At 43.1% G+C, this 17,953-nt stretch overlaps 1 protein-coding gene across 3 annotated transcripts; it reads left to right on the top strand.

Moving 5' to 3' along the window:
- The first annotated feature begins 963 nt into the window (after positions 1-963).
- On the top strand, positions 964-17,296 carry SAR1A (secretion associated Ras related GTPase 1A). Of its 3 annotated transcripts, none has more exons than XM_072823430.1 (7): positions 964-1,005; positions 5,617-5,690; positions 5,809-5,928; positions 6,365-6,430; positions 9,446-9,549; positions 12,499-12,630; positions 14,878-17,296. In XM_072823430.1, the coding sequence occupies exons 2-7, from the start codon at positions 5,633-5,635 to the stop codon at positions 14,992-14,994; spliced, it is 597 nt and encodes a 198-aa protein (XP_072679531.1). In that variant the 5' UTR covers positions 964-1,005; positions 5,617-5,632; the 3' UTR covers positions 14,995-17,296. The 3 variants fall into 3 exon arrangements, with proteins under 3 accessions (XP_072679531.1, XP_072679529.1, XP_072679530.1); XM_072823428.1 differs by having other exon boundaries at positions 978-1,115; XM_072823429.1 differs by lacking the exon at positions 964-1,005 and adding an exon at positions 1,744-1,925.
- Positions 17,297-17,953: the final 657 nt, after the last annotated feature.

Raw genomic sequence — 17,953 nt, 5'->3', positions numbered from 1 at the left:
CATCTATAATATATTGGAGTATCTGACAGTGCTAGCTCCCCATCCTTGTTCATTTTCAGATCCTGTTTGTTCTCTGAATAGCCTTGTTTATTTTTCCATTTGAATTTTAGGCGGGAACAAAACAGGGTGGTTTAACATACACACACAACCTACTGATCCTATTATTACTTTCATGGGAATTATGTTAAATTTATAGTTGTATTTAAGGAGAATTAAGATGTTTATATTGGGCCTTAACTATCCAAAAACATCATTCATCCCATTATTTGACTTAGTTTTCCTATCTGTAAACTTGGAGTAATAATACGAAACTCGTAGGGCTGTGTCTTCAGAATTAAGTGAGGAAATGCTCATGTTAAAAGTTGCAAAAATGAATTCCTGCTCTGCGCCTTGCTCGCCTACCAGCTCAGGCTCGGCTACTGGACTATTCTGAACCTTGGTCCTCCCATTTGCAAAAAATGAGGATAATAACAGTATCTGCTTCATCAGGGCTGTAATCGAAGTAAAATTAAAAAGACAAATCGAGGGAGGATTCACGCCAAGGGCTCGGAGCACCGCCTGGACCCTAAGCGCTCAGAATATTAGCCGTTCCTCCCAAACACAGGCTATCCCAGAGAACCGCGACGGAAAGGACGGGCTTTCTGGGACCCACCCAGGGTGGAGGGTTGTCGGGGAAACGCTTCTTTCCGAGAACCGACCAAGCCGCCGGTCGCCGGCCCCCCGCCCCCCCGCCCCCCCGCCCCGATTCCGTCCGACGGCAGCGGGACTCGAACCCGCGACCCCGAGCGAGCCCCCGCCCCCGCCGGCTCCCGCCCCGCCCCCGGGGCCGCGGCGCTGCCACGTCTCGCGCGTCCGGCTCTGCGTGCGGGAGGGGGCGTGGCCAAATGCGGGCCCGCCCCGGGATCGCCGTGCGGCCCCGGCGTGGCGGAGCGCCGTGACGCCACGAGGGGGCGGGGTCGAGACGCGCCCGGAAGTCCCCGGGGAGGGGCGTGTTGCGTATATCCGGCGAGTAGCTGGCGGTCCCGGGTGCTGCTGGGCTGTGTGCTGTGAGGGAGGGTCGACGCCGCCCGCCGCCCGCCGCCCGCCGCCGCCGGAGGAGCAGCCCCGCCTCGGCCGTGAGCAGGGGGGCTGCTGCAGGGGAGGGAGCCGAGGGCCGGCGGGGCTGCCGCGGACGGCGGGGAGGGTCGGGGCGGAGGCCGGCGCGGGCGGAGTTGGGGGGGGAAGTGACACGCAGGCGGTTCTGCGGGGCCGCGGGGCCGGTTCTGGGCGGGGATGGGCCGCCCCGGCCGGGCCGCCGCGTTCCGATAGCGCCCGGGGTGCGGGCCGGTCGGCCTTCCTCGGGGTCCCGCAGCCGCCGGGCGGGTGACCGTTGTGTGTCCCGTGCGCCCGGGTTTGCGGAGCGGTGGCCCGGCCCGGCCCGGCCCGGAGAGCCCCTAGCCTGGGCGGGCGTCCTGATGACTGTGCGTGGCCTGAGCCCGAGGGGGAATCGCGAGGCCCCGGAGGCTGTGCCTTGGCCGCGGCCCCGCGGGTCGCAGGAGGAGCTCGGGGGGTCGCTCCGGGGCGCGCCCGGCCTCCCCGCCTTCGGCCCTGAGTTCTCGTCCGCGAGGCCCGGGTCGAGCCGGTATTTCCTCCCCCCACCTTCCTCTTTTCTGCCCTCTCCGGTGCGTGGGAAAATTCCTCCGCGCGTTTGTAGAAGTCCGCGCTGGCCGGGGTCGTAGCCGAGGCCAGGAGCGCGCTTGCGAGGGTTGGCGCCCCGCGGCCCTCGGCGGGAGTCTCCCCCTTGCTCTCGTCCCTCCTCCGTCGGCCTAGGCCGGGACTGGGGGCTTGACCTTTACTAGCTACCCTGCAGCTCGGCACAGCTTCTTAGCCGAAAACCTGCTGTCCCTCCCGGGTCGGCCTGGAGCGGTGTTTCAGAGCCGTGACGAGTACGTGTAGGAAGTGGGAGCGTGTGCAGAAAGGAACGTACACACTGTTAGTGGCTGATGGTCGGTGTTGCCTGGTGCCCCTCTTTTTTTTTTTTTTTAAAGATTTTTATTTATTTATTCTTGAGAGACACACAGAGAGAGGCAGAGACACAGGCAGAGGGAGAAGCAGGCTCCTCGCAGGGAGCCCGACGCGGGACTCGATCTCGGGTCTCCAGGTCCACACCCTGGGCCCAAGGCCCGCGCCCAACCGCTGAGCCACCCGGGGATCCCCTCCTCTTCTTTATCTACTTCAGTCCTGAAAATTTGCGAATTTTAATTTGGGGTACATTGGCAGTGCTTCTGTGGTAGTTTAGAGTTCTTAAGTTTTAGAGTATGCTGATTTGCCATAAGATGCCATGAAGTGCCTTAAGGTGATAGAGTGGATCAAGGACAGGGAATAAATAGAGTGCTAATTATCAAAATACCATCCATGGGACACCTGGGTGGCTGCATGGAGCCTGCTTCCCCCTCTGCCTGTGTCTCTGCCTCTCTCTCTGTGTGTGTCTCTCATGAATAAATAAATACATCTTTAAGAAAAAAAAAGTGTAAAACTACTCACGAGGGGTACAAATCCTAAGGTCTCAAGGATGGAGGAGCCTCAAAGCCATTTCTCTGACTTTGAGGGGCAATACAACGCAACGCTTTGGGTCCAATAGTTTTTATGATTTTGTTAGCATCACCTGAAGAGTTTCTTCAAGCACTTTTCCATAGATCGTTTTGGAGGGAAGAAATATAGGACTTTTATTTATTTATTTTACATATTTTATTTATTTATTCATTCATGGGAGACACAGAGAGGCAGAGGGAGAAGCAGGCTCCCTGTGGGGAGCCCGATGTGGGACTCGATCCCAGGACCCCGGGATCACGACCTGGGCAGAAGGTAGATGCTCAACTGCTGAACCACCCAGGCGCCCCGAATTATAGGACTTTAAAGCAGAAGTGTCAAGGGAAGATAAATTGGAAAATCAGACCAGCTCAGTTCCCGTGAAAAATTCCTCAAAGGAGGGTTTTCCCGGGCAGCCCCGGGTGGCTCAGCAGTTTAGCGCCGCCTTCAGTCCAGGCCTTGATCCTGGAGACCCGGGATCAAGTCCCACATCGGGCTCCCTGCATGGAGCCTGCTTCTCCCTCTGCCTGTGTCTCTGCCTCTCCCTCTCTCTGTCTCTCTCATGAATAAATAAATAAAATCTTTTTTTTTTTTTTTTTTAAAGGAGAGTTTTCCCATTGTCACCCTTGGAGAATTCATTGGGTTTGGAAGAATTCTAAAATGATGTGGTAAAACTTTACGGTATCGACCACAAACCAGTGTAGTACAAGTAAATATGTAACAATGGGTTTTAAAGGAGTGCCCGGAGTGGGAGTGATCTTAATCAGACAGAGGTCTCTGTAAAGATGAGCCACGTTTCTCCAAGTTGTAGACTGAGAAAAGTAGGGAAAGATGCCTGGTTTGGGAGAATTGTAGAGAAGAGGCACATTGTTCCTTTACTTACCTACAGTGGGAATTTAAAAGCAGGAGCTTTCTACGTGTATTTAAGTCATTAAACTTTTTAAAGTGCTAAGTTTCAAGACAAATTATCTAACATGCTAAATTGGTTTCTGCCAAAATATATCTTAATGTTACTGAAAAAAGCAAAAAAAAAAAACAAAAAAAAAAAACCCCACGACCCCATAGTATCTTTTTATGAAAGCTTTTGCCTTAGACTCTCACCCAAACTCCCAAGCCTCATTTGGTCTTCTGTGATAAGAGCCGTAGAAAATAAGCATTAAACAGTCCCAAAAGCCAATAGGTCAGGCTTGATTTAAAAAAAAAAAAACAATCAAAACCCAGTAATTGGACAGAAAAAAAAAAAATATATATATATATATTTAGGTTTATTTCAGTGGTCTTTACCCTTAATGTGGGGTGCAAACTCCTGATCCCAAGATCAAGAGTCACAAGTTCCTCTGAGTCAGCCAAGAGCCCCCGAATTAACATATATTGTCCCTACTTTTCAACTTCTTTATCTAGCATTCTTTGAATGAAGAATATAGGTGGGTTTTTGTGGATAACCCTGTTAAAGTCACTACTAAGAGTAACAAAAGTAAATGTTTGTTTACCCCCTTTTTTTTTTTTAAGATTTTATTTATTCATGAGAGACACAGAGACAGGCAGAGACATGGGCAGAGGGAGAAGCAGGTTCCCCACAGAGAGCTATGCGGGACTCCATACCAGGACCACAGGACCACAGCCTGAACCAAAGGCAGACACTGAACCACTGCGCCACCCAGCCCCCCCCAAAAAAACAAAAGTTCATGAAAATTGTATTTGATAGCAGTTGATCGCATTTAGTGTAGCCTTGTGCTCACATGCTCTTGCTGATGGAGAGGAGTGAAAGTGGGGGATCTTTTTTTTCTGTGCCAAATGAGATATTTAGGTAAAAGTTCAGTGACCAGAAAATGCTGACCCTGAGAACTTTGACACCACCACTGGCTTTAGATGTTACCCTTTTCTTTCAGAGATCTTGCTTATCGCCAATATATGTATGTAGATCTTTTAGTAGCTTTGAGGCATCTCTTGTTTTGTCTAGGTTTATGGAAAACAGTAGGAAAAGTGGTCTTAATATTAGTACTAATTAAGGTGTGTACTTGGCTAGGAATCTACTTCTACGCCCTGAGCAAGTATTCTTATTTTAAGAGAATCCCTCTTTGTAAAATGGGTTAGATCTTGATTACTCACTTTATGAAAGGATTCTCTTATTTCTTCATGGTTCTCCAAAATAGCAGTATCATTTCTTTTTATAAGTTAAGACACAAATCTGCAAGAGGGATTAAATACTGTTTAAGAAAGAGCATTGGCAGGGTGCCTGGGTGGCACAGTCAATTAAGTGTCCCACTCTTGGTTCAATTCAGGGTCGTGAGCTCCAGGGTCTGTGCTCAGTGGGGCATATGCTTGAATTCTCTCTCAAATAAATAAATAGATCTTAAAAGAAATAGCAATCATTGGTAAGTGGAGCAGGGCAAATTATTGTCAGCCATTAGGATTTTGGTGACTTTTTTAGAGCTGTTTATAAGGAAAGGTTAATATACTTTTCATTCAGGTTAATGTGCTTTTTCACTCTTATTTTCTGGTGTATCAGTGTGACATTTTTTAAAAAAAAGATTTTATTTATTTATTTGAGAGAGCACAGAGGGAGAGTAAGAAGGAGCAGACTCCCCGCTGAGCAGAGACACACACACACCCCCCAGGACCCCAAGATCATGATTTGAGCTGAAGACAGATGCTTAACCGACTGAACCACCCTGGCACCTCCAGTGTGACATTTTTATCTAGATTATTGATGTGACTGATTTCTTAGAGGTGTTGCTAACTGGTTGACAGAGTATCCAGGGGATGTAGATGATCAGCTGCTTGGAGGAGTACACAGTAAAAGAGGAAAGTATAGCTTTAACTCCTATCCTTAGAGTATCATAGATTGAAAATTGTTAGAAAACCAGGAGTTTGTGCAGATCTGAGGACCCCAGAGACTTCCCTTCAGAGTACAAAATCCTTTATTTTCTTATGCTTGAAAATATGGGACAGTAAACATGCATCAGGGTTACAGAATAAGAGTTAACTTCTCCAGAACTGTATTAACATTCAGAAAGCTAATGTTTGCTGCTTTCATATTTTATACAGGTAGTAACCGTTAATAATGTCTTTCATCTTTGAGTGGATCTACAATGGCTTCAGCAGTGTGCTCCAGTTCCTAGGTAAAACCATTTCCTTGAAATATATCATAGGTTTCAAACTTTGTACATTTCAATAAAAATACAAGCAGCCTTTGGTAAGTAGAAAACAAAATTATGTTAAAATTTTTTTCTTTTTTAGGACTCTACAAGAAATCTGGAAAACTTGTATTTTTGGGTTTGGACAATGCGGGCAAAACCACTCTTCTACACATGCTCAAAGATGACCGATTGGGCCAACATGTTCCGACATTACATCCAAGTAAGTTTGAGAATACCAGGTGACCTTTTGATATTTGAAGGTCGATGTCATGGTTTGGGGATGAATCCTCAGTTGATGCAGTTCTTGTATTAACTGAAGTCCCAAAAGATAGCTCACTTGAAAAAATTCCCTGTAGGACACACTCAGGTCACATGCCCCTAAATCTAACCCTCTAGGACTCTGTCAGTATCTATTCTCACTAGTTCTGTAAGGGGACACATTTCCCATATCTACTTCCAAGAAGTAGCAGGCATATTGGAGAAAAAGAAACTTGACTTTTCAGAATAATTTAAGAATGTTTTCACCCTTGTATCCTTTTCTTTATAAGGTAAAAGCTTCATTAAGTTTTGCATTTATATTGGCTTACAGTATTGGGAGTTGGGTCTTTTTTGCTTGGAGGAATTTATTTCTTTTTTCTATTTTGACAATTTTTCAGCATCAGAAGAGCTGACAATTGCTGGAATGACTTTTACAACTTTTGATCTTGGTGGGCATGAGCAAGGTAAGAGGACAATTCAGTGGAAGAATGGTATTGACTTATGGTTCTTTTATACCCTCTTATTTTTTTTTAAAGTAGTGTGACATTTTTACCTTTTAAATTATTGAGATCTTAAAGTTGTTTTATTTACTTCTTGTTTTTAAGTACTTTCAAACTTGTCCAAAGTTGCATAAATACAGAGAACTCCACTCCTTTATCCCTTTTGCCCCAATTTATTAGTCTCCTTCTCTATGTAACACATACTAATATTTATGTTATCAAACCTAGGAAGTTTTATTTTTTATCTACTCTGTAGTATGTATTTCTCTTTTTGTTGATTGCCTCCATAATCTTCTTTATAGCATTTTTCTTTTGGAACAAGATCTAGTACAGTATCAAATTTAATCTTATCTCTTTTATATCATTTATTCAGTGGAGTATAAGTGGGTAGAATATTTTATTATTTGTACCTAATTCAAATATGTTAAAAGTTGCAAAAATAATACAGTGATATACATGTGACCACTCTGATCTGTTTTGTGTACTCTATCCACGTGGGGCAGTTGGTAGAAGATTACCTTCTATCTTATTGTTCTCATAGTACTTTCTGTCTTATGCAGGTCATCTCCATTTGGTTCTTAGACTCCTGTCGGGTATCTTGTGTGGGTTTTGGAGATATGTATAATGGGGCATCTTTTTCTTTATTTATTAAAAGATTTTATTTATTCATGAGAGACACAGAAAGAGGCAGAGGGAGAAGTAGACTCCATGCAGAGAGCCTCACGTGGGACTTGATCCTGGATCCCGGGATCAGGCCCTGAGCCGGAGGCAGACGGTCAACTGCTAAGCCACACAGCATCCCGGGGCACCTTTTTCTGATGGACACTTTACATTTGGCAAGATTCTAGGCTTAGGAGTAAAACATTTAAGATGTGGGAATATTGTGGAAAGTAGAAAATAGAAACTATTAAAAGGCTTTATTTATTCATGAGAGAGACAAAGGGAAAGGGAGAAGCAGTCTGTCTCCCTGTGGGGAGCCTGATGAGCCTGATGTGGGACTCAATCCCAGGACCCTGGGATCACCGCCTGAGCCAAAAGCAGATGCTCCACCACTGAGCCACCCAGATGCTCCCTATTATAGCTTTTTAAAATAGGTAAAAGAATAGAATATTGATAGCTTTTATTTTTTAGCTAAGTAACTTTATTTTATTTATTTTTTAAATATTTTATTTATTTATTTGTGTGAGAGAGAGAGAGAAGCAGAGACACACACAGGCAGAGGGAGAAGTAGGCTCCATGCAGGGAGCTCGATGTGGGACTCAATCCTGGGACTTCAGGATCATGCCCTGGGCTGAAGGCAGGTGCTAAACTGCTGATCCCCTAGCTAAGTAATTTTAACCAAAAATCTAAGGAGTGATCCAAATGATTTTATAGTCAGTGATTTCATTAACATATAATTACATTTGTTTTAGTCACGTAATATTTATATCCCATAAAATCATATGTAGTGTGGTCATAATCACATAAAATAACTACAGAAAAAAGATTGGCAGAATATATACAAAACCAGCAGTAGGTGTGTTTCAGTGGAGGATTTTAGATGGATGATCTTGCATCCTTTTTTCTATAATGAGCTTGTATTGTTTTCATTTGGGTAAGAATGGGTGTATGGTGGCTTTTCCGCTTCTTTCATAAGGATTTGTAACTGCTTACAAATTTAAATTCAGAGATAATACTATTATGAGAGTTGAACGGAGACCATCTGGAGAATGCAGGAATAGAGGTTTTTAGACCTCTGAAAGGAGACTTACGTGTTATTTGGTGTGATAAATTTAGCTTTCAGGTTTTGATAGATTATAAGGGAGAATGTGTTATATGTAGTTTTGTTTTGTTTGAGGAAAGTTTATTTCATAGAAATACTTTATTATAATAACTTAGTCACCATTTTACAGAAGTTGCTAAAATACTATATATTTGAAGATTGTCTTTTTAAAAAAAACTTTAAAAATCTAGCCTATTAAAGTAGGCCAGGATCAGGGTACCTGGCTGGCTCAGTCAGAAAAACATGGGACTCTTGGTATCAGGATTGTGAGTTCGAGTCCCATGTTGGGTACAGAGATAACTTAAAAAAAAAAACAAAAAACAAAATAAAACCCCATTGGTTCAGGGTCCATGTAACAAAGTGAGTACACACTCAGCATATAAATATGGAAGGTAAAAGTAGAAGTTCCCCCAGCCTCTCCTTCCCCATCCCACTTTTCAGAGGTAACCATTATTAATTGTTTGATGTAGAGATTCTTTGTTTATTCATCCATTGAAAGTGCCAGAAATGAATGGCTTAGAAATTATAATTAAAGCATCACTTCCCAAACCATTATCAGTTCATGTCATAAACAAACAAACAAAAATTTATAAGTCTTCCTGGGTTAAATATGGCAGACTGGGGTAATTGCCCGGGACTTCAACCAGCTGTGAAGCCCAATCCCCTGAAAATGGATGGAGCTAGTTAGTGTGTTGTACACAGACATACTGATTAGTTAGGATTTAACTTAGGATGGATGGTATATGGACAGGTCTTTTGCATCCTGATGAATTTAACTCAGGTTGCAAATGGCTTCAGGGTTGAGGTAAGTCATTCAATTGAGTAAAAGTGACTAGGTGTCCGTAGGGAGTGGTGGAAACTGCCAAATGGTAGAGTCCAGACCTCTTCTAAAGGGGTGGACACCATTCAGTTCCAGCTGATGAGTGATGTGTGGGTAGGTATGTGTAGGGTTGCCAGATGTTACAGTTTTTCCTAAAATCAGGCAGAAAACCTTGATGTTTTAATTTGAAAAAATCAGATTCAATTCATGGATCATCAGTGTATATACCCTTTGTTCTGATTTAATACTTATTAGGGCTTAGAGAATCCACATGGAGTTGAATCCTATTGAAACTGAGCCAAGGTATGCCCATTTTAGGGCAAAAAATAGATCTATTTTTCAAAATACTTTTTTTTTTTTTTTAAACTTTAATGCAACTACAAACTTTGTCTTTTAGCACGCCGGGTTTGGAAAAATTACCTCCCAGCAATTAATGGGATTGTCTTTCTGGTGGACTGTGCAGATCATCCTCGCCTCATGGAATCCAAAGTTGAGCTAAATGTATGATTATATTTTTTCCTTTTTTGGCCTCTATTTCTTTTAAGGAATACAGGTCAGTAGTGCTAGTACTTCAGCATTCCAGTTAACATTTGATGAAACTCCTAGTTACAGGAAGAAAGTGTTTTAAAATCTAAGACCCTGCTTTTCAGTGTCCTGAGCAAACTCAGCTTGAACTGGTGTAAGTTAACTTTGTTTGTATTTATCATAGGGTGACTGTCCAGTTTGTTCAGATACTCCCCAGTGTGCGCCTGTTGCCCTAGCATTATAATCGCCTTCTCCCTTCAGGGATCATGGATGGTCGCGAAGCATTGGCGGAGTGAAACCCTAAGAGAGATTAAGGGTTCTTTATGTGTTTGAATGTGGGTTCTCACTTGTGCCTGCCCACTCTCTCACTGAATGACTTCACAGACCTTCACTGTCTGTTCTCAGCCTTCAGTTTTGGTCATGGGCAGCATTTGATACTGTTGAATTTTCTCCTTTCTCAACATTGCTTCTTGGCTTCTCAGTTTCTCTGTAATGTTGCCTTTGTTAATCCTACCCTTTGTTGACCCATACTGGGTCACCCTGCACCTCTTATTTAATTTGTAACTGTCTCTCTACATTCTTGTTCCTGGCAATTTGAACCTGTTACACATTTATTTGTAAGTATGCTTCTTGAATCTATAGCTCTGGTCTATGTAGAGTGGCTTATAGGGCATTCCTTCCCTTATTTGACCTCTTGGCATTGGCATTCTCTTATTTCTTTGAACTCCCATTTGCATTCTTGGTTTTGGTGTGTTCTCTCTGGCTAATACGTCTCAGATTCTTTCACAATCACCCATTCTGCTTAACCCTTAAATCTTGGCGTCCCCCAGATTCTGTACTTTCTCCCAGACACTGGTCCTCCCACATGCCGATGACTCCCATATGGATTTCTCTTGTATGAACCTCTCTAGCTCTAGCCTCATACAGAATGTTACCTACTAGAAAACTCCACCTACCAATTCTGGTCTCCCAGAATGGAACTCTTCCCCATCGTCTACCTGGATATGTGGTCCAGAGCCTGTGAATGACTGTAGATTTTGCTACCACCCTGCCACATTTTATAATGCTAGAAGGAACGTTTTTAGATCTATCATTGGCTTATTTAATATTCTTCAATAGATATCATCTTTGGGCTAAAGTCTGGAAATCCTTTGCATAGCACATAACATCTTTCCTGATCTCTCCTCTGTTTATTTCTCCAGCTTTTTTTTCTCTTTATTGCTTACCTTGAACTACATTCCAAACATAAAGAACAACTTGTCCTCCTTTCAGTATGCACAAGTGGCTGTCCCTGCCTGACTTTCTCGTCTGACCCCCACCCACTTTCACTAGTAAATTTAAAAACGTCCTTTAAGAGATCCCAGAGTTCAGCCATGACCTCTTCTAGGAAGCTTTCCCTGACCTCTTGGTCTTACTCTCCACCTTATCAGAGTCTATGATCTTTACTGGTTTTCTTGTAGGTCTCTATCAGATCGTGAACTTAGGAGGGACCTAGTTTTGTTTGTGAAACCCTTGCACCTAGCAAAGCATCAGACATATAGTAGGTATCTGGTTACTATTCAGTCAATGAATGACATCTTTATTCTGATTTTGTCTAGCATTTCTGGGAACCTAAAATGGTCAAAAGTATATTTCCCTTTATCCCTTCAGTTCTACTTCTTTCCAAGCTTTTCCTGTCAATGGGCACTGGATTCCCAGGCTTAAAAATCTGTGCTGGCTCAGGTCCCTCTTCTCTGTCTTATCATCTAGACATCAGTCTCTTATCTTCTTTCTCCACAGTCCCTGCTGCACTATTCCTTGGACTCTGCTATCTTAGGTCAAGTCAGTGTCTCTTATCTAAGGACACATAGGTGCTTTGTATGAATTCATTGTGTTTCTTTACACACACATTCCTTTTTTTTTTTTTTTTTTTAAGATCTTACTTATTTGAGAGAGAGGCAGAGGGAGAAGGAGAAGGAGGGAGCCTGATGTGGGCCTGGATCCCAGGACCCCGAGGTTGTGACCCGAGCTGAAGGCAGACACTTCATCAACTGAGCCACCAGGTGCCCCTTTACACACAGATTCTATCCAGTAATTTCTGGATTTGGAGTCTTTAGGATCTATTGCAGCTAGCTTCTTAGACTGGCACCATAATGTTGATCATGCTTCCCATTCTGTTTTATGATGTTTCAACATAAAGACAGGGAGTTGTCCATGTGGCTTTCTGAATTCTTTTCCTACTGTAAAGCCATTGCTTAAATTATCCCTTCTCCTTTCCCTCTATCCAAATCCTGTCCATCTTTGAGAGCTTAGTTTGTATTCTGCAACTTTGCTAACACGTTCCTTAAGCTCACCATTTTCCTTGCCATTTGATTTCCCCAAATGTCTTTCAGTATTTATATTCTGTCCCTATTCATTGTGACACTTAATCATCCGCTTGTCTTACTTAGTTGACAGATGTAAAAACACGGAGTGAGGATTTCTTGAAGCCAGGGATATGTCTTGCCTTTCTTTTTGTATTCCTCTTAGTGCCTGAGATAATGATTTGCGTGCGTTGGGCACTCAGTGAATACTTGGGGACTTCGTGTAGCCATCTTGGAGATTCTGTAGCCAGAGCATTCAGTCTTCTAGGACTGCTCGGTGGATAGCCTGAGGATGCTCTGTGGCTGAGTGATTTATCTGTGAGTTAAGGTTGTAAATAGACACAGCCTTAAGTTGCGGTTTTGAGGCTGGTTATTTTTACCTATCGTCAAGGTAGTTTTTAGGGCTTACCTAATGTTAAGAATGTTTTATAATGTCAAGACTTTTAGTTCATCACTTAGGTAATAAAAATGATCAGATTTCACTTTACATTTGATACTTTATAGACAAGTGAAAGTCTGGGTTGTTTTCGTATCTGGTGGGCATTCGTAGATTCCTTACCTACTTCTGTTTTGTTGTCTTTAGGCTCTAATGACTGATGAGACAATATCCAATGTGCCAATCCTGATCTTGGGTAACAAGATAGACAGAACAGATGCAATCAGTGAAGAAAAACTCCGGGAGATATTTGGGCTTTATGGACAGACCACAGGAAAGGTAAGAGAAAAATCTTCAGGGCACATATTAAGGAAATATGAATTAATTGGTACATATGAATGGAAATATGAATTCATACAAATTTCACAGTTTTGGGGGGGGCATTCATGTTTTGCTATCTAGATTTTTTTTTTTTTTTTTTTTTTAATTTATGATAGTCACACAGGGAGAGAGAGAGAGGCAGAGACACAGGCAGAGGGAGAAGCAGGCTCCATGCACCAGGAGCCCGACGTGGGACTCGATCCCGGGTCTCCAGGATCGCGCCCTGGGCCAAAGGCAGGCGCTAAACCGCTGCGCCACCCAGGGATCCTTGCTATCTAGATTTTACTTGTCTTTCAGAAATTTAACTGGGCCTAGGGTTTACCATAGGTGATTTATAGTCCCTCTGAAGGCAGGAGCCTGTTCTTTCACTGTTTTCCAATGAGGTTTTCTTCAGGTATATGAGGATGAAGAAATTGGTAGGAAAGGCATACTTATCGGGGATCCCTGGGTGGCGCAGCGGTTTGGCGCCTGCCTTTGGCCCAGGGCGCGATCCTGGAGACCCGGGATCGAATCCCATGTTGGGCTCCCTGTGCATGGAGCCTGCTTCTCCCTCTGCCTGTGTCTCTGCCTCTCTCTCTCTCTCTCTGTATGACTATCATAAATAAATAAAAAAATTAAAAAAAATAAAAAATAAATAAAAAAAAAAAGGAAAGGCATACTTATCAATTTAAGAATTTTTTACTCTTTCAAATCTAATTCAGAGAAATCTTTTTTTCTTTTTTTTTCTTTTTAATTTTTAAAAAATTTTTATTTATTTATGATAGTCACAGAGAGAGAGAGAGAGAGAGAGAGAGAGAGGAGAGACACAGGCAGAGAGAGAAGCAGGCTCCATGCACCAGGAGCCCGACGTGGGATTCGATCCCGGGTCTCCAGGATTGCGCCCTGGGCCAAAGGCAGGCGCCAAACCGCTGCGCCACCCAGGGATCCCTTTTTTCTTTTTTTTAAAGATTTTATTCATGAGAGACAGAGAGAGGGGCAGAGACATAGGCAGAGGGAGAAGCAGGCTCCTCGCAGGAAGCCCAATTCGGGACTTGATCCCAGGACCCTGGGATCACGCCCTGAGCCGAAGGCAGACAGTCAACTGCTGAATCACCTAGGCGTCCCTGAATGCTTATGTTAATGAGAATGTCCTTTTTAAAAAGACTATTTCTTTATTTGAGAGAGAGAGCACGAGTGAGGGGAGTGAGGGGAGTGGCAGAGGCAGAGGGAGAAACACTCTCAACCAAGCAGGGAGTCCCAGGAGGGGTTTGATCCCAGGACCCTGAGATCGTTACCTGAGCCTAATGCAGATGCCTAACCGACTAAGCCACCTATGAGCCCCTCTTTTTTTGGTGTCGTGTCGTGTCGTGTCGTGTCGTGTCGTGTCGTGTCGTGTCCTTTCCTTTCCTTTCCTTTCCTTTCCTTTCCTTTCCTTTCCTTTCCTTTCCTTTCCTTTCCTTTCCTTTCCTTTCCTTTCCTTTCCTTTCCTTTCCTTTCCTTTCCTTTCCTTTCCTTTCCTTTCCTTTCCTTTCCTTTCCTTTCCTTTCCTTTCCTTCTTTTTTTTTTTTTTTTAAGATTTTTTATTTACTCAGAGAATGAGAGGCAGAGACACAGGCAGAGGGAGAAGCAGGCCCCATGCAGAGAGCCCGATGCGGGACTCATCCAGGGTCTCCAGGATCACGCCCTAGGCTGCAGGCGGCGCTAAACCGCTGGGCCACCTGGGCCACCGGGGCTGCCCTGTTGTTGTTTTTTCAAAGATCTTTTTGTTTCTTAGAGAACATGCATGATGGTGGAAGGGGCAGAAGGAGAGAACCAAGCAGGCTCCCCACTGAGTGAGGAGCCCCATACGAAGCTTAATCTTATGACCCTGAAATCATGACTTGAGCTGAAACCAAGAGTCGGACGCTTAACTGAGCTACCCAGGCCCCCCAAGAATGTCCTTATTTCCAAAGAGTCTTAGACCTCTGCCCATTAAGGAGCATGCTGATTCTGTGGGTCTTTTTCCTGGTTAGCTGCCATAACTTGCCAGATGCTAGTGTGTTCAAAGAAAAGGCTCTTTACAAAGAGAGTTTGGGGAAGTCATCTTTATGGCCTGGACCACATTTCTATAGTGAATTCCTACTTCCATTTGCTTTTGAGGAATGAAGAAAGTGATTGGTGATCACTCTTTCAAGCTTTTCTGCCACAGAAATGCTAACAGGCCTTTCTTGGTTTTGCCTCCCTTAGGGGAACGTGACCCTGAAAGAGCTGAACGCGCGCCCCATGGAAGTGTTCATGTGCAGTGTGCTCAAGAGGCAAGGCTACGGCGAGGGCTTCCGCTGGCTTTCCCAGTATATTGACTGATGTTTGGACAGTGAAAATAAAAGAGTTTTCCTTCTCTGGACTGATCCTATTCACAGCTTCCTCATGAACTTTTCTAATAGAACAAGGAAAGCTCTTCAACCGTGTCTGGCGTTGAGAAGCCAAGAATCTCTGTCAGTCAGCTCTCTCATTGCCCAGTGGTGATACGTGCTCTTCTCCACACTGTTGGGAGGTGACGCTGCCCCACGTGCCGGCGCAGGTCAGCATCCCGGGTCTTGGAAGCTGGCAGGATTTGCTGAGTAAAGCTGTGTGCCAACATGGGGCACCTGAAAAGAAAAACACGTCTCACCACTGTGGTTGATTTCAAAAGAAAGTGATTCTATTTTTTAAAGAAAGTGTTGTTAATGTAATTGGTGTCCCTCCTAACTTTTTGAGTTAAAAATTTCCTTGGTCCAGAGTTTTCTATTCCTTTTTTTTTTTTTTTTTTTTTTTTTTTGGATCTAGTGAATGGCATTTAGATACTTCATAATATTATGCACAGAAACACATCGGAGGCCAGAACTCCCGTGAAATGAACCTACTCCTGTTGCATTAGCAGGTCAGTGAGAGAAGTTCCCCTGTGTCTGGCTGCCCGGCAGTAGGTGGCCCCACTTTGTGCAGCGAGGAGCCAGGAAGGGCAGGGCCTGGCCTGGCACTTGTAGCAGGTTTCCACCACGGAAGCCAGGATCATTCCTCATTGTGGTATGTAGAGCAGATTGTTCACTGTGGAGGACTTCTTTAGAGAGGGGTTATTTTATTATTTTTACTTCTAAAGTTACAAATTTCAGCTAGTCTTTGCTTTTATACTGTTGGGAAACTTCGTTTCTCTCCATAGCACCTTTTTCATTTTCAGTTTCATAAATGACTCTTGCCTCATGAAAGAGAACATCTCCCATGTTGTCCTACACTGCAGGTGTGTGTCTGTTACTTTTGCACAGATTCTAGGGGAAAATTTTTTGAAGAGGTGAGTCCCACAGGACAGTTAACAGCCGACGGGCTTTTAATTCTATGAGTTGAGAACTTAAAAATCTGGTATTTGTAGCATTTGCTTGGATCCAGGAAAGATTTATTTAGTGGGCTTTATTATATGTGCTGCTGAAGTGAGCACTACTTAGTGGGCTTTAAAATTCTCACTTGCAGGATTTGGTCTCTTTATGGGACTGTTCATGGCTCTTTTTATCGGTTACCTTTTTTTTGGTATGGAATTGCCTTTCACCATTCCAGAAGTAAGCTGGGAAAACTCTAATCTAATCTAATAGCTTTGTGTAGTGCTATTCCTTTTGAGCCAGCACATCACTTGTCAGTAAGAGCTCAGTATAAAAAGCCTCAGCATGCCCAGTAGTGTGATGAGGATCATTTTTATAGCATTCGTTTTTCTTGGTGCCACGAGTAAAATTGGGTTTTCATGATCTTGACCAATATTAGATCCTTTCTTAAGATGAGTGGATATCTTCATTTTTCTTTAATGAGAGATTAAAAGTAGTTTCCTCAAAACAAAATTGTGATGATGATGCTTTATTTGCAAAGGATTGAACTAAATTCAGTGGATTCTTGTGTCTAATGTGAGGGTAAGGAAAGTGTGGATAACATACTCCAGAGGTGAGAGTATTGTTCTTTAATGGATTTCTCGTTGTTAGTCTTCAGTACTGACCTATTAGAAAAGCATATGTTCTCACTGCCAGGTACCAAATGCAGAGGCTCAGTAAAGGATAAATCTGGGAAGAGCATGCCTTTTCTTTATTAGCAGGCATAGCTGGATTAAAACAAAATTGTGGGTTTGGAAAGAGGTGAAAGCCTTAAATGAACAAATCTAGCTAATGGTGAATGAACTAGGTAGTTAACTTGCATACTTTTAATTCCTTTGGCTAAAGGTAACCCATACTTCGTTATCCAGAGACATGAGAAGTATGATTGCAGTGCTAGTTTTCTTGTTTTCGTTTTTTTCCCATTTGTCCCTAATCACTTTGTAGCAAGCTAGAAAACTGTGGATTCTACACAGCTCAGCTCTTTGTGAAAGTGGTTGACCACTGGAGAAAGAGGGGATTGAAAAGTCAGTTGGCATCCGTCTATTTCTTGCTCCACAGAAAACACTGTTCCTATAATAAGATCGCAAAAGAAGCCGCTGTGAGGAGCTTGACTCTTAACAGTAAGGATCAGAGCTTTGTACAGGAATTCCCATAAATTGAGACTTTTCATTCTGTTTTATCAGAGTGCATATATGTCCTATTTCAGGAAAAGTTAAAATGGTCATTTGCAAAAGAAAGTCAGTCTGTATCTAAGCATTTTAATAAAAAGTTAAAACAAACTTGCTATCTTGTTCCATTTATTTTTTTCATGTATTTGCATTGGTTTGTTCTGAGTTTGAACATCCGCTGACGTTTGTTGTGTGTGTGGTGGGGGTGGGGAAGCAAAAGTTATTTCCTACTTATGAGAAGTAAGAGGATAAGAAAGACTTTGCTACTAGGAGGAAAAAAAACCTAGGCCAATTCACACATTTTATTCAAAGTGATAAATTTAGTACCATTTGAGAAGCTTTGAACATGTGATGATCCCAGGATTGGGGGTATGCTTTTTTTTTGGGGGGGGGAGGGATATACTTTTTAACAAAATCTCATACTAACATACTAGCAAGGACTGGGTCCAGTTTAGCTATTTACCATTTTATACAGAATTGGAGAGATTCATCTGAATGCTACATTTGGTAAAGTAGGAGAAGGAATGAAGCGTGTGCTTGTGCATTTACTAGGCTTGTAGGAAGCCTTGTTTTTAGAAAACCCAAATGAGATTCTAAAACTAAGGTAATAGGACAAATAGAATGGGAAGCAAAATGCAACAGGTCCTTTTTGATCGAGTATTAAAAAGTGTTAGAGGCTGAAACTAATGTCCCTGTTACTAAGATGATGCCATGGGTTCTATGTTTATATGCATTGTCTGCGTCGTTTGAGTTAGAGTGGAACGTGAG

Source organism: Canis lupus, chromosome 4 (assembly GCF_048164855.1).
Source record: "Canis lupus baileyi chromosome 4, mCanLup2.hap1, whole genome shotgun sequence".
Classification (NCBI taxonomy): Eukaryota; Metazoa; Chordata; class Mammalia; order Carnivora; family Canidae; genus Canis; species Canis lupus.
This window is presented reverse-complemented; position numbering and strand designations above follow the sequence as displayed.

Coding starts and splice junctions, on each gene's coding strand:
- SAR1A (XM_072823430.1), top strand. CDS start 5,633: ATGTCTTTCATCTTTGAGTGGATCTACAATGGCTTCAGCAGTGTGCTC. Junction 5,929..6,364: donor TGTTCCGACATTACATCCAA/GTAAGTTTGAGA, acceptor ACAATTTTTCAG/CATCAGAAGAGCTGACAATT. Junction 12,631..14,877: donor ATGGACAGACCACAGGAAAG/GTAAGAGAAAAA, acceptor TGCCTCCCTTAG/GGGAACGTGACCCTGAAAGA.